The sequence below is a fragment of the Primulina huaijiensis genome, chromosome 10 (genome assembly GCF_012295235.1).
Source record: "Primulina huaijiensis isolate GDHJ02 chromosome 10, ASM1229523v2, whole genome shotgun sequence".
NCBI classification, from domain to species: Eukaryota; Viridiplantae; Streptophyta; class Magnoliopsida; order Lamiales; family Gesneriaceae; genus Primulina; species Primulina huaijiensis.
In genome coordinates this window covers 14,428,758-14,442,221 of record NC_133315.1, presented here as the reverse complement: position 1 = coordinate 14,442,221, position 13,464 = coordinate 14,428,758, and the positions used below count along the sequence as shown (strand labels likewise).

General features: G+C 42.3%; 1 protein-coding gene across 1 annotated transcript; it reads right to left on the bottom strand.

The window, feature by feature from the left end:
* Positions 1-10,960: 10,960 nt before the first annotated feature.
* On the bottom strand, positions 10,961-13,464 carry LOC140985911 (uncharacterized). Its single transcript, XM_073453855.1, has 4 exons — positions 12,272-13,464; positions 11,786-12,182; positions 11,456-11,659; positions 10,961-11,410 (listed from the first exon to the last, which is right to left on the bottom strand). The coding sequence occupies exons 1-4, from the start codon at positions 13,462-13,464 to the stop codon at positions 10,961-10,963; spliced, it is 2,244 nt and encodes a 747-aa protein (XP_073309956.1).

The window sequence follows — 13,464 nt, the reverse complement described above, 5'->3', positions numbered from 1 at the left end:
GTATACAGATAAAGAAGTGCCAAAATAATAATTTCAAATATTATTAAAATAAAGACTGTTCATACATAGAGTTTAAACATGAACCCTCGGCCAACACTTGGCTCGACGGGCACCTACTCTAACAATCTCCCACTTGCACTAGAGCCAACTACCCATATGCTTCAAACCCATCGATTCGCGATGCTTCTCGAATAATGGTCCAGGCAAAGGATTAGTTAGCGGATCAACAACATTATCTGTGGAGCCGACTTTGTCAATCGTGACATCTCCTCTTTCCACGATCTCTCTGAGGATGTGGTACTTTCTCAATACGTGTTTGGACTTCTGATGAGACCTCGGCTCCTTTGCTTGAGCAATGGCTCCCGTGTTGTCACAAAACACCGGGACAGGAGTTACTCCATTAGGAATGATGCCCAACTCTTGGACGAAATTCCTTATCCAAACAGCCTCCTTTGCTGCAGCTGATGCAGCAATATATTCTGCCTCAGTGGTGGAATCCGCAGTACTGTCTTGCTTGGAACTCTTCCAAGAGACAGCAGCACCATTGAGCATGAATATGAATCCAGAGGTTGACTTCGAGTCATCGATATCGCTTTGGAAGCTAGAGTCGGTATAGCCTTCCAATTTCAGTTCTCCACCCCCATAGACCAAGAACAACTTATTGGTCCTTCTCAAATACTTGAGGATGTCTTTCACAGCTTTCCAGTGTGGAAGACCAGGGTTGGATTGATATCTACTCACTACACTTAGTGCAAATGCCACGTCAGGACGTGTAGATATCATCCCATACATGATACTACCAATAGCCGAAGCATACGGAATGCGTGTCATCGCCGCTATCTCTGCATCAGTCTTGGGAGACATAGACTTGGATAGGGACACGCCATGACACATTGGTAGATGTCCTCTCTTGGACTCATCCATCGAGAACCGCTTCACGATGGTATCAATGTATGTGGACTGGGTGAGACCAAGCAATCTTCTTGATCTATCTCTATAGATCTGTATTCCTAATACAAAAGATGCTTCACCCAAGTCCTGCATCGAGAACTTACTTGCTAACCATATCTTAGTTGATTGCAACATTCCTACATCATTCCCAATGAGTAGAATGTCATCAACATAAAGCACAAGGAATGTCACAGCACTCCCACTGACCTTCTTGTATACACATGGTTCCTCAGGATTCTTAGTAAAACCAAACTCTTTGATTGTACTATCGAATCTGAGGTTCCAACTCCTAGATGCTTGCTTTAGACCATAAATAGATCTCTGAAGTTTGCATACCATATGCTCACTTCCGATAGATGTAAACCCTTCGGGTTGAGACATGTAAATCTCTTCCTTAATATCCCCATTAAGAAAGGCTGTCTTAACATCCATCTGCCATATCTCATAGTCATACCATGCAGCTATGGCTAGCAATATCCTTATGGACTTGAACATTGCAACTGGAGAAAAGGTTTCCTCATAGTCAACACCTTGTCTTTGAGTATACCCTTTTGCTACCAGTCGCGCCTTGAAGGTCAATACCTTCCCATCCGCCCCAAGTTTCCTCTTGTAAATCCATTTACACCCTATGGGAACAGTTCCCTCAGGTGGATCTACAAGATTCCACACTTGGTTCGAATGCATGGAATTCATCTCAGATTCCATTGCTTCAAGCCACTTGGATGAATCGGCATCAGATAACGCTTCCTTGAAGGTCCTTGGATCACATCCAAGGTTAGGCTCATCATGGCCCTCTTCAAGAAGCAGACCATACCTCATAGGTGGTCTCGAGACTCTCTCGGATCTTCTAGGAGCTTGTATCTCCTCACTTGGCTCCTCGGGTGTGGGTTCTACAACTGTGGGTGTCTCTCGAACTTCTTCGAGTTCTATCATCTCTCCTTTTCTATCTAATAGAAATTCCTTTTCCAAAAAGGTTGCATTCCTAGAAACAAACACCTTTGTTTCTTGGGGATGATAGAAATAATATCCAACTGAATTCCTTGGATATCCCACAAAGTAGCATAAGATGGATCGACTATCCAATTTATCTCCCACTGCCTGCTTCACGTAAGCAGGGCACCCCCATATTCTAAGATAAGAATATTTTGGAGGCTTACCCATCCATATCTCATATGGTGTCTTATCAACTGCCTTTGTATGGACATTGTTCAACAACAGTGCCGCTGTCTCAAGCGCATATCCCCAAAAGGATGGCGGCAACTCCGTGAACCCCATCATAGACCGAACCATGTCCATCAAAGTTCGGTTACGACGCTCCGAAACACCATTCAACTGCGGTGTAGCGGGCGGAGTCCACTGCGAGAGAATCCCATTCTCCCTAAGATACTCTTGGAACTCGGCACTCAAGTACTCACCACCTCGATCCGATCGAAGTGTCTTGATGCTTCGTCCCAACTGTTTCTCTACTTCACTTCTGAATTCTTTGAACCTTTCAAAGGCTTCAGACTTGTATTTCATCAAATACACATACCCATACCTCGAAAAGTCATCGGTAAAGGTGATGAAGTAGGCATGTCCATGCTTAGTGGTGATGCTAAGCGGACCGCACACATCGGTATGGATCAAATCCAATAACCCTTTGGCTCGCTCCACATGGCCCTTAAAGGGAATTTTGGTCATCTTTCCTTTTAGACAGGATTCACAAGTCGTGAGAGCATTAATATCAGACATATCAAACATGTCCACTCCCACTAACTTGTTCATCCTTCTTAGGAAAATATGTCCTAATCGAGCATGCCACAATTGTGCCGAATTTAGAGTATCTTGTTTGTGCTTGTTTGTTGTTGTTATTGCTTGGACATTGTTTAGTGGAATATCTTTCAATTTTAAGGTGTAGAGATCGTTTTCAAGTTCTCCAGTACCAATTAAACATTCATTCTTGTAAATATTGCAAACACCTTTGCTAAATAAACAAGAAAATCCATCTTTATCTAACATAGAAATGAAAATAATGTTTTTCACCAAATCTGGTACAAACAAAACATCTCTTAAAAATAACTTAAAATCATTGTTCAAATACAAGCAAACATCTCCTACGGCCTTGGCAGCAACCCTTGCTCCATTGCCCATCCTCAAGAAGGTCTCACCTTCCCTGAGCCTCCTACTTCTTCCCATCGCCTGCAAATCATTACAGAGATGTGAGCCATATCCGGTATCCAATACCCAAGAAGTAGAGTTAATTGAAATGTTTACTTCAATATAGAACATACCGTTTCCAAAACTCTTCTGGGCAAGATATTCCCTGCAGTTACGCCTCCAATGTCCAGGCTTCTTGCAGTGATGACAGATGTCAACAGTCTTGTCAGCCTTCACTGGTGTGGCTGCCACTATGGGACCCGGAGTCTGCCTCTTCAAGGGCACACTCTTCTTGGGACGTTGGAAAGAACGTTTCTTTCCCTTCCCAGGTGGACCGGTCTTCGTACCAGATGAAGAGCCCACAAAAAGAACCCGCTTATCTTTCTTGATGGTGGACTCAAAGGTCACAAGCATGTTCACCAACTCCTCAAGGGTCGGCTCCATCTTGTTCATGTTGAAGTTTACCACAAAAAGATTAAACAAGCTAGGCAGCGATAACAACAACACGTCGGTGGTTAGCTCCGATGGCAATGCAAGATCCATGCCCACAAGCTTATCCACTAGCCCAATCACCTTCAGGCCATGCTCATGGACCGAGGCCCCATCTCGCATGCGCAAAGTGATCAGCTCCTTGACGGTAGCATGCCTAAGAGGACGTGTCTGCTCTCCAAAGAGCTCCTTGAGATGCAAATGAATGTCAGCAGCATTCTTTGCAGCCTCAAAACGCCTCTGCAGCTCATCATTCATAGACGCCTGCATATAACACCTAGCCTTCAAGTCATGGTCACACCATTCCTTGTAGGTCTGCAAATCCTCAGGAGTGCAGCCAGTCGGAGCCTCAACAGGGGGCGACTCAGTCAGTGTATATGCAATCTTTTCCGAGTTCAAGACGATCTTTAGGTTTCTTAGCCAAGTGAGATAATTAGGTCCGGTTAATATGTGTTTTTTGAGTATGGCAGAAAGTGGATTGCGAATTGAAGACATTGTCAAATTTTGTACTGAAAAGTAAAACAGATAAATGTTAATGTCTATTTTAAAATATTTAGTAAGATATAAAGTATGGACTTTTACTTTGTAAATTTTCGCTCCCACTATTTTGACATTTTCACCACCCTCTAGTGAAAACGAGAAACACCTTTCCTCAGTAGGTACGTAAGGTCCAATTAGCGAATTATGATCCCGAATAATATCAGCCAATCATAATCTCTAAAAGGTAGTTTCCAATTGCATCACAATGCAACCCTTAACGTAAACTTTTGTCTTACGTTTGATTATGACCCAATAATATGACGTCGTTTATCTTTACGTGTCAAGCCTTACCCATCGATGTTGAACTTTAATGGACGGTCGCCATGAGTTCCCTCAATAATATGAGCCAAAATCATGGGAGTTCCACGTAGTTCACATCACTATGTCAATGGATGTCACAGCTTTCCGGCACCTAGGGCCCCCCAATAATATGAGCCGAGCCCCGAGTACGGGTAGCGTTCATCATGCACCCGTTGTCGATGGAAGACATGGAAATTATAAACAAATTTATAATTCCCTTTTTCAGGCTTGATATTAATTTTGAATCTTCAAAATGAGGGTTTTTAATTTTGAAAGGTCTCATCATTAATTTTATTTAAAAGCTCGTCATGTTTGATCGTATGTTTGCCGGATTCATGCAACTTTGTTATTATCATAATAATAACGCACATACTCATTATTTATAACATATTATCCATATATTATAAACAGTAAACAAACAAGGATGATCAATCGCCCCAACACTAATGGCCCGTGTGAGCTAAACACGGGCCTAGGTCCAATCCTAGGGAAATGCATGGGATGCAAATGCAACTATTACATTAGCTTCCAATATTTACATGTCTTCGATCTTCATAATCATCATGGTCACCATCTTCCAATCTTGATCATCTACTATACTAATATTTACAAATAAATAGCCATGGCAAATAGGGATACATCTCATGGGGTGGGAACGGGCCATAAACCAAGCCCACTTTATAAATTTGATAATTATTACAATCATTCAACACAAAATATCCTAGCATACACCTAGCAAATTGGGCTTGGGCTTTGGATCATCCTTCATGCATAATATCACATATCATACACCATCAATTAATTATCACAATAATTAATTGATCCAATATTATATATCTTGATCCAATCACTAACCGCCACGATTATAAACTAAATTAACAAAGTATACAAACATCTTTGTCTACTTTCCAATTAATTTATTTATAACCGAATTTCTTGTAAATCACAATTTACTATAAATAATTAAAGTCCAACTTCAATTATTTATTTTTTGAGAAAATAATTGCAACTTTTGTAATTTTAAACTTAAGGGCTCAAAACTTATTTTTCACCAAAAACATTTTGGCCCATTTAAAATTCACAAATATGTTAGCCATCCAATGACCCAACAACTCAAGTCCCATGACACTTTGATATTTCAAAACCCGTTTTGAAAACCCTAGTCGTCATCGCCGTCGCCGGATTCCGGCCAACCAAAATTTTTTTTTTTATTTTTCTATGGGGGGATTCGGGCTGCCCTAGCTGCCCGAAATGGGCAGCCCAAAATGGGAAGCAACTTGCTGCCCGAAATTATCCCAAAGATGGCCTTGATTTTTGTTGCAAAAACTCACCTCATGCGGTTAGAAATCGATCTCAACATAATATCATGTATATGCTACACAAAAACTAGTACCCTTAGCTCCGATACCACTTGAAAGGGATCGATTTTAGGTGTTCAAAATCGCAACAGAAGCTCAAGAATGTTTTCTAAACATGAAAACCGAAAATTTTATGGAAAATCTTGAAAAATTCGAACACCAAGCACTAATGTGCAACATATATAAAAACACAAACTATGACATTCATAAGGTGTTTAGAAGTTTTACCTATCAACCTCTTTAGGTTGATGATGGCTCCAACTAAAGTGTAAACACTTTAGCTCTTGTATGGCAAGAAAAATCTACAAGCTTCCTCCTACCTTCAAAATCAAGCCCACCACCAACTAGGTAGATTCTCTCATATTTTGCACTAGAAAAATATGAGCATTTTTCTTTGAGAAGAGATTTGTTTCTCCAACAATTGAAGAACAAAAATGAGAGAAAAATAAGAGTGAATTTTCGGCCAAGGTAGGTGTAATGGGAGACTGAAGTGTGTTGTCTAGGTTGTGGGAAAAGTAAAAAAGTAGTCTTGCATGCCATGCAATATTTTAATCAAAAGTAATCAACACCCCTTCATCTCCCAAGCATGCAAAACCTAGTGGGCTTGTAACATTTACAAAGGGCCCATGGACTTTTAGTTTAATTGTCTCAAACATATTTGAGCCCAATTAGACTTTACTTGATTTTACTCAAGCCCACTAGTTAAATAATTATTTCCAATTGGGCTCTACAAGTCCCAATGTTATTTAATTAGTTCAACACTTAAATTAATTTAATTATTTGGACTCTACTAGGTCCACTAGTGTTTAATTAATTCAACACTTGAATTAATTTAATTTAGTCCATAATAATGTTTATGAAAATCACAATTTTCAAATACATTATTCACTTGGCCTACTTTTAATTTAGGAACACATTCATAAATTAAAAATTACATTTCTCTCATAGAAGTCTTACTTCTATTTTTCTTTACGCTTATAAACTCATTTATAAGCCGTTCAACACATTGAACTATTTTAACTTCTCAACGGGATCTAGAAAGCTAGCACTTGTGTGGCCCTCAATGGTTCATTGATACAACTAGCCGTGGGTTCACATCTCCATGTGATTCGGACTAAACATGTCCTTATATGAGCATACCCCAATTGCTCCATTCTTACTTATCAACTCCTTGATAATAAGAACGTCAGAACTCAAGTCTGATAGTACCCAACCAATCATGTTAAACGCCTAGCAGCATCGCTTACATGATTCCCTAGGTATCAAATGATAGTGCCTGCAAGAACCATTCAATTATGGTTAGCGTACAGTACGGTCCCTTCAACTCATATATCCCGACCGATTCGACAACCATTGGTTTATCGAGAGTTGTCAATGAATCGATACTATGTGTCATGTCGTAGTTGCATCGATGGTGTAATCTATGAAACCCCTTTCATAATTACCACCATACTCTGATCAGAGATTTCAAACTACATATACATGAAAAACACATAGGATATCCATACCCGTAGGTAAGCGGTGAATCCCCGACTACAATGCATCGACTCCTATATGTTTCGACAGAACACCCAACCTTGCCACCTGATGACCCCTTGAGAGTCGGTAAACAAGTCAAAGTGTAATTCTAGCACATAGAGTCTCAATGTTGTCCCGGGTCATAAGGACTAATGGTGTACAACCATAAACTAGGACTTTTCCACTCGATAAGTGAGAACCACTTGGAAAGTCCTTTATGGAGGGTTGTTCAGTCCACTCTACAAGGAGCACCTATCTGCATGCTCGGACATCACAATGTCCCCTACCAATGAAACATGGTACTCACATCGCAGATACTAGTCTCGAACTCGAGCGGCCTATATCCTTCTTAGTGGCGGCTGAATCGACTAGGAACCGTTTAGAATATACAGTATTACAAATATGAGTTTCATGATACTCATCATATGAGCATCTCATATTCTTTCTATTATTTGTATATTCAAGGGCTTTATCTATGCAACTAACATGATTATACAGATAAAGAAGTGCCAAAATAATAATTTCAAATATTATTAAAATAAAGACTGTTCATACATAGAGTTTAAACATGAACCCTCGACCAACACTTGGCTCGACGGGCACCTACTCTAACACAGCCCACGAAAAAAACTCTTAAGATTACTAGTTCATCCCCGACCCCCAAGGGCTCTGGGAAGGGGACTCACAGTTCTTCCACTGTTCCCGTTAGCCACGATTTCGAAGAGGTCGAGTTGGAGGCACCTCTCGATCACGGGAATTCTTTCATAGCCCATCCTTCCAGACCGGACGCTCTAAATTTTGTTCGGAACTTGGTATCTTCGTAGGATCTCGCCATCATGAAGGCCGCTACCGACCTTCAAGCCATAGAGGCTATGTCCCTTAATTTCATGTAGGTAACTAGTTTTGTCTTTTTTGTATCAACTGTTCTTCTTTAACAAACTTATTTATGAGTTTCGCAGGCTCTTGTCTGGGAGGGGAATTCACTGATCGAATATGTGGAGCCCAAAAATCCATGAATGACATCCTCAGCCAACACGGGGAGCTTAGGAAGCGCATGGAAGATATCCATACCAAGAATGAGGCAGAGAAAGCGGCTTTCTTAGCTGAGCTCGAGGCCGTCCGAGCTCAAGCACAAATCTTTGAAGACAAGGCCGCTTGGGCAGAGCAGAGAGCACTTCAGCTCGAGGAACAACTGCGCAATAAGGAAAATAAAGCCGAGACCATGTGGATTCAGAAGAAAGAGGAGTTCATCCGCTCTTCGGAATTTGATTCGTTGTGCTCCAACAAAGTCACCTCTTACTTTGAGCACAGATTCAATGGGAGTATTGCTCAAGTACGAGCCCATGGATATTCTGAAGCCGAACACCCTTTCTCTTTCCTCGATATTGTTAAGGCCCTAGAGGACATGCCGGAGGATGAAGAGATGGGTGATGGAGAGTGAAGGTTCGGACATCCGAAAGAAAATGAAAGAGCCAGTCGGGCAGGCTCTTCGCCTATCATTTCTTTATTTTAAGTTTTTTTTGATCAATATGCTTGTACTCCTTCTGTTTCTGTTTTGAGTGTTCTCTTCGTCATGTTTCCCTTTCCTTTCATTGTCCAATGTTTTGAACCTATGTCTTTAGTTTTCATATAAGTTAATGAAATGTGATTAAGCAAGTGGTTTGCTCGAAAGATAAGACGTATAACTTCAAAAAGAGAAATCGAACTAGTGCATCTTCGGAATTATAAACTTATTGTCATAGGAAGGTTGATAAAATATCATGTCTAGTGCGGATCTGATCCCTTGTACTGGGAGATCAGACTTTGTTTCGTGTCGAGCTCGAGATCGACCCTTTAATCGTGCTAATCACGGTGTCGGACTTTGCTTCGTACCAAGCGCGAGGTCGGGCTTTTAATCGTACCAATCGTGAGGTCGGACTTTGTTTTTATTGCCGAGCGTGAGGTCGGACCTTTTTTTATTTCCGAGCGCGAGGTCGGACTTTTAATCTTGCCGAACACGAGGTTGGATTTTCTTTTTATTGCCGAACATGAGGTCGAACTTTCTTTTTATTGCCGAGCGCGAGGTCGGACTTTTAATCGTGCCGAACGCGAGGTCGGACTTTTAATCGTGCCGAGCACGAGGTCGGACTGTTAATCGCACCGAGCGCGAGGTCGGACTTCGCCAGGTTTATTTCGATTAAGAAAGATAATATATCAACTCCCAATCTTTATTCATGGTTTTGACAATAAAAACATAATTTCAGAAAATAAAGACAAAACTAACATGATGGGTTGAGACTATGACTAAGCATAATATTTCTTCAAGTGTTGGACGTTCCATGGGCGCTTGGTTTTCTTTCCCTCAGCATCTTCTAGATAGTAAGCTGCAATTCTTGCTTTCCCAATAACTTTGTAGGGTCCCTCGTATTTCGGGTCTAATTTCCCTCTCTCTCCTTGAAACTGGATTTTCTTCATGACCAGATCCCCTGTTTCGAACGACCGGGGCCGCACCTTTTTGTTATATGCTCGATCCATCCTCTTCTGGTAAGCAGCCATCTGAACAGCTGCTCGATTTCTCTTTTCCTCTACTAGGTCCAAATCCATGGCCCTCCATTCATCATTATTTGGTCCATATCCTATCACCCGAGCACTTTCTTGTCCGATTTCTGCTGGCAGGACAGCCTCTGTACCATACAATAAATTATACGGTGTTTCTCCAGTTCCGATCCGAGCCGTTGTTCGGTAAGCCCACAATACACTAGGTAATTCCTCAACCCATTTTCCTTTGGCAGAGTCCAGACGTGTTTTAAGGGCGTGCACAATGGATCTATTAGTGGCCTCGACTTGTCCGTTGCTTTGGGGATAAGCCACCGATGTAAATATCTTCTCTATCTTTATCTCCTTACACCATTCTTGAATTTTAGAACCACAAAACTGTCTCCCATTGTCATATATAAGCCTCCTTGGCATCCCAAACCGACACACTAGGTTCTTCCATAAAAATTTTGAGATCTCTCCTTCAGTGATTTTGGCCAACGGTTCATCTTCTGCCCATTTAGAAAAATAATCTACTTCTACCAATAAAAATTTCCTTTGACCTGTATTTACGGTAAATGGTCCCACAATATCTATGCCCCATTGATCGAAAGGGCAAGGGGAAACAACGGACCTCATAAGTATGGCTGGTTGCCATTGTAAATTAGCATGCTTTTGACAATTATAGCAAGACCTCACAATCAAAAGCCCATCTTTTTTCATGGTTGGCCAGAAGAATCCTGCCATTAAAGCTTTCCGAGCCAGAGCTATACTCCCTAGGTGATTACCACAACATCCTTCATGGATTTCTTGAAGGACATAACCAGCCTCTTCTGGACCCAAGAATTTCAAGAGAGGTCTAGAAAAAGACCTCTTATACAGTATCCCATCCAAGAGCGAGAAGCGGAGTGCTCTCCTCTTGACTTCTCGAGCTCTTTTTGGTTCAGCCGGGACTTTCCCATGACATAAGTATTGCTGAACCTCATAGCTCCAATCTTCTTCCAACATATTTACTTTCCCAGCTTGAAGGTGATCTATTTGCGAGACAAGCTCTTGTCCGATTAGCTCTGGCTCCGTGGGCTGATCAAGATAACTGGCCATCTTGGCCAACCTATCCGCCGTTTCGTTCTCAGCTCGAGAGATTTGTTTCATGATTAACTCTGAGAAGTCTTCACACCCATACTTCGGGCAGCCCTTAGCCCGACCAAAAGTGCTCCGTACTCGGCCTCGTTATTGGAGGCACGGAAGTTCAGCCTCACCGCTACCTTGGTATCTTCCCTCCAAGGAGATATTATCACGATTCCTACCCCACTTCTTGTTCGACAAGAAGAACCATCTACGAAGATCTTCCATTGTTCTTCATCCGATACTTGAACAGTCTCCGCCAGAAAGTCGGCTAAAGCTTGGGCTTTAATAGCAGTTCTGGGCTCAAACTTGATATCATATTCACTGAGCTCGGTCACCCACTTAATCAATCTTCCTGAGGTATCTGGATGTGAGACAATCTTCCCCAGGACGCTGTTAGTGAGGACAATGATAGGATGTGATAAGAAATAAGACCTCAATTTTCTGGCCATGATGACGAGGGCCAAGGCCAACTTTTCCTGAGTAGTATAATTGAGCTATGCTCCCTTTAAAGCATGACTCACAAAATAGACCGGCTGATGAACTGCATCCTCTCTTCTGACTAGAACCGAACTTGCAGCCTGAGGAGTGACTGCTAAGTACACCAAGAGCTCCTCTCCAGGGACGAGTTTATTCAAGATAGGGAGTTCCCTAAGATATGTTTTCAGCTCCTGCAGTGCTTTCTCACTCTGATCATTCCACTCAAAATTTTTAGCTTTCCGAAGTACCTTAAAGAATGGGAAACTTCGATCTGCGGATCAAGATATGAATCGGGCTGGAGCGGCGATCCTCCCTATCAATCGCTGCACTTCTTGGATATTTCGAGGAGACCTCATAGAGGATAGTGCTTGCACCTTTTCTGGATTAGCCTCAATGCCTCTGCGAGTCACCATATACCCCAAAAACTTGCCCGTCTGAACCTCGAACACACACTTGCTAGGGTTCAGCTTCAACCTGTACTCCCGCAGAGTCTGAAAGGTTTCCTCCAGATCCATCACAAACTGATCGACTATCTTGGACTTGATCGATATATTATCCACATAGACTTCAACGTTCTTCCCAATTTGCTTTTTGAAGACCTTGTCCATAAGCCTTTGATAGGTAGCGCCATCATTCTTAATCCAAAAGGCATTACTACATAACAGAATGTCCCCTCGGATGTGATAAAACTGACCTTGCTTCTGTCCTTTTCCGCCAAGGGAATTTGGTGATATCCTTGATATGCATCGGGAAAACAAAGGAGCTCGTTTCCTGCCGTGGAATCGACCAATTAATCTATCCTTGGGAGAGGATAACAGTCTATGGGGCAGGCCCGGTTTAAGTCGATAAAATCCACACACATCCGCCATTTTTCAGCCGATTTAGGAACCAAGACCACATTAGATAACCATGTCGGGAAATAGATTTCTTGAATGTGTCCTACTCTTAATAAATCTTGCATTTGCTCCTTGATGATAGCGTCATTTTCGGGGCCGAAATGTCTCTTCTTCTGAATCACGGGTCGGCATTCGTTCAAGACATTCATCTTATGCTCCATCACCTCCCTCCTAACCCCTTGGAGTTTGGACGGACACCAAGCGAACACATCTTTATTTTTCTCCAAACACCGGACCAATTGTTCCTTCAAGGGCTCTTCCAAGGTTTGGGCTATCCTCACGACCCCGGATGGGGGATTTAGGATAAGCTCCTCACACACGTCTTTCGAAGTCACCTCCTCTGCTTCTTCGATTAGATGTAGTTGATCGAATCCCCTAGATTCAGGTCGACTTGTATGTTCAATTTTAGCCGACTTCTGCTCAACCCTTACTTCTTCCACATAACATTTTTGAGAAATCTTCTGATCTCCCCTAACATCTCCTACAGCTTCTCCGACAGGGAACTTGATCTTCTGGTGCAGAGCCGAGGCAATTGCCATGAAAGCGGCCATGGCTGGTCTTTCTAGTATCACAAAGTTGATAATCATGGTCTTTCTAGTATCCCCACTCCCCAAAGAGAGAGGGAGATTGACGACTCCAAGGGGGAGTATTGCATGCCCCGTGAATCCAAACAAAGCCGTGGAGATAGGCTCTACCGTGTAGTCGCCCAAGTCCATCTGATCCATTGCCTCTTTAAATAGAACATTGACAGAACTTCCGGAGTCCACAAAGATACGTGCAACCTCATAATTGGCGATCATAGCTCGGATAACCAAAGCGTCATTATGCGGATCGGCCACTCCCTTCATGTCCTCGGGTCCAAAAGAAATCATTGGTCCTGAGCGTGTTCTAGGGCTACTAATCTCCATGTTCTCCAATCTTCTGCTGCTAGCTTTCCTGGCCCGGTTGGAGTCTCCGTCTGTAGGCCCACCCGATATCATATTAATTACCCCTCGAGAGGGTTGTTGTTCTCGGGGTTCCGCCTTCCGCATATTCGGGTTAGCATTTTGAAAATTTTCCCTTTGATTCGGAGCCCTTCTCCTTTTAAGATCACTTTCCTCCCGAGTTCTCTTAAGGGGTCGGTGTCCACCACCTGGGCTGGCTAGAATTGCTTTCAT

Coding starts and splice junctions, on each gene's coding strand:
- LOC140985911 (XM_073453855.1), bottom strand. CDS start 13,464: ATGAAAGCAATTCTAGCCAGCCCAGGTGGTGGACACCGACCCCTTAAG. Junction 11,660..11,785: donor TTGAGGCTAATCCAGAAAAG/GTGCAAGCACTA, acceptor CCATTCTTTAAG/GTACTTCGGAAAGCTAAAAA. Junction 11,411..11,455: donor TTCATCAGCCGGTCTATTTT/GTGAGTCATGCT, acceptor TATACTACTCAG/GAAAAGTTGGCCTTGGCCCT.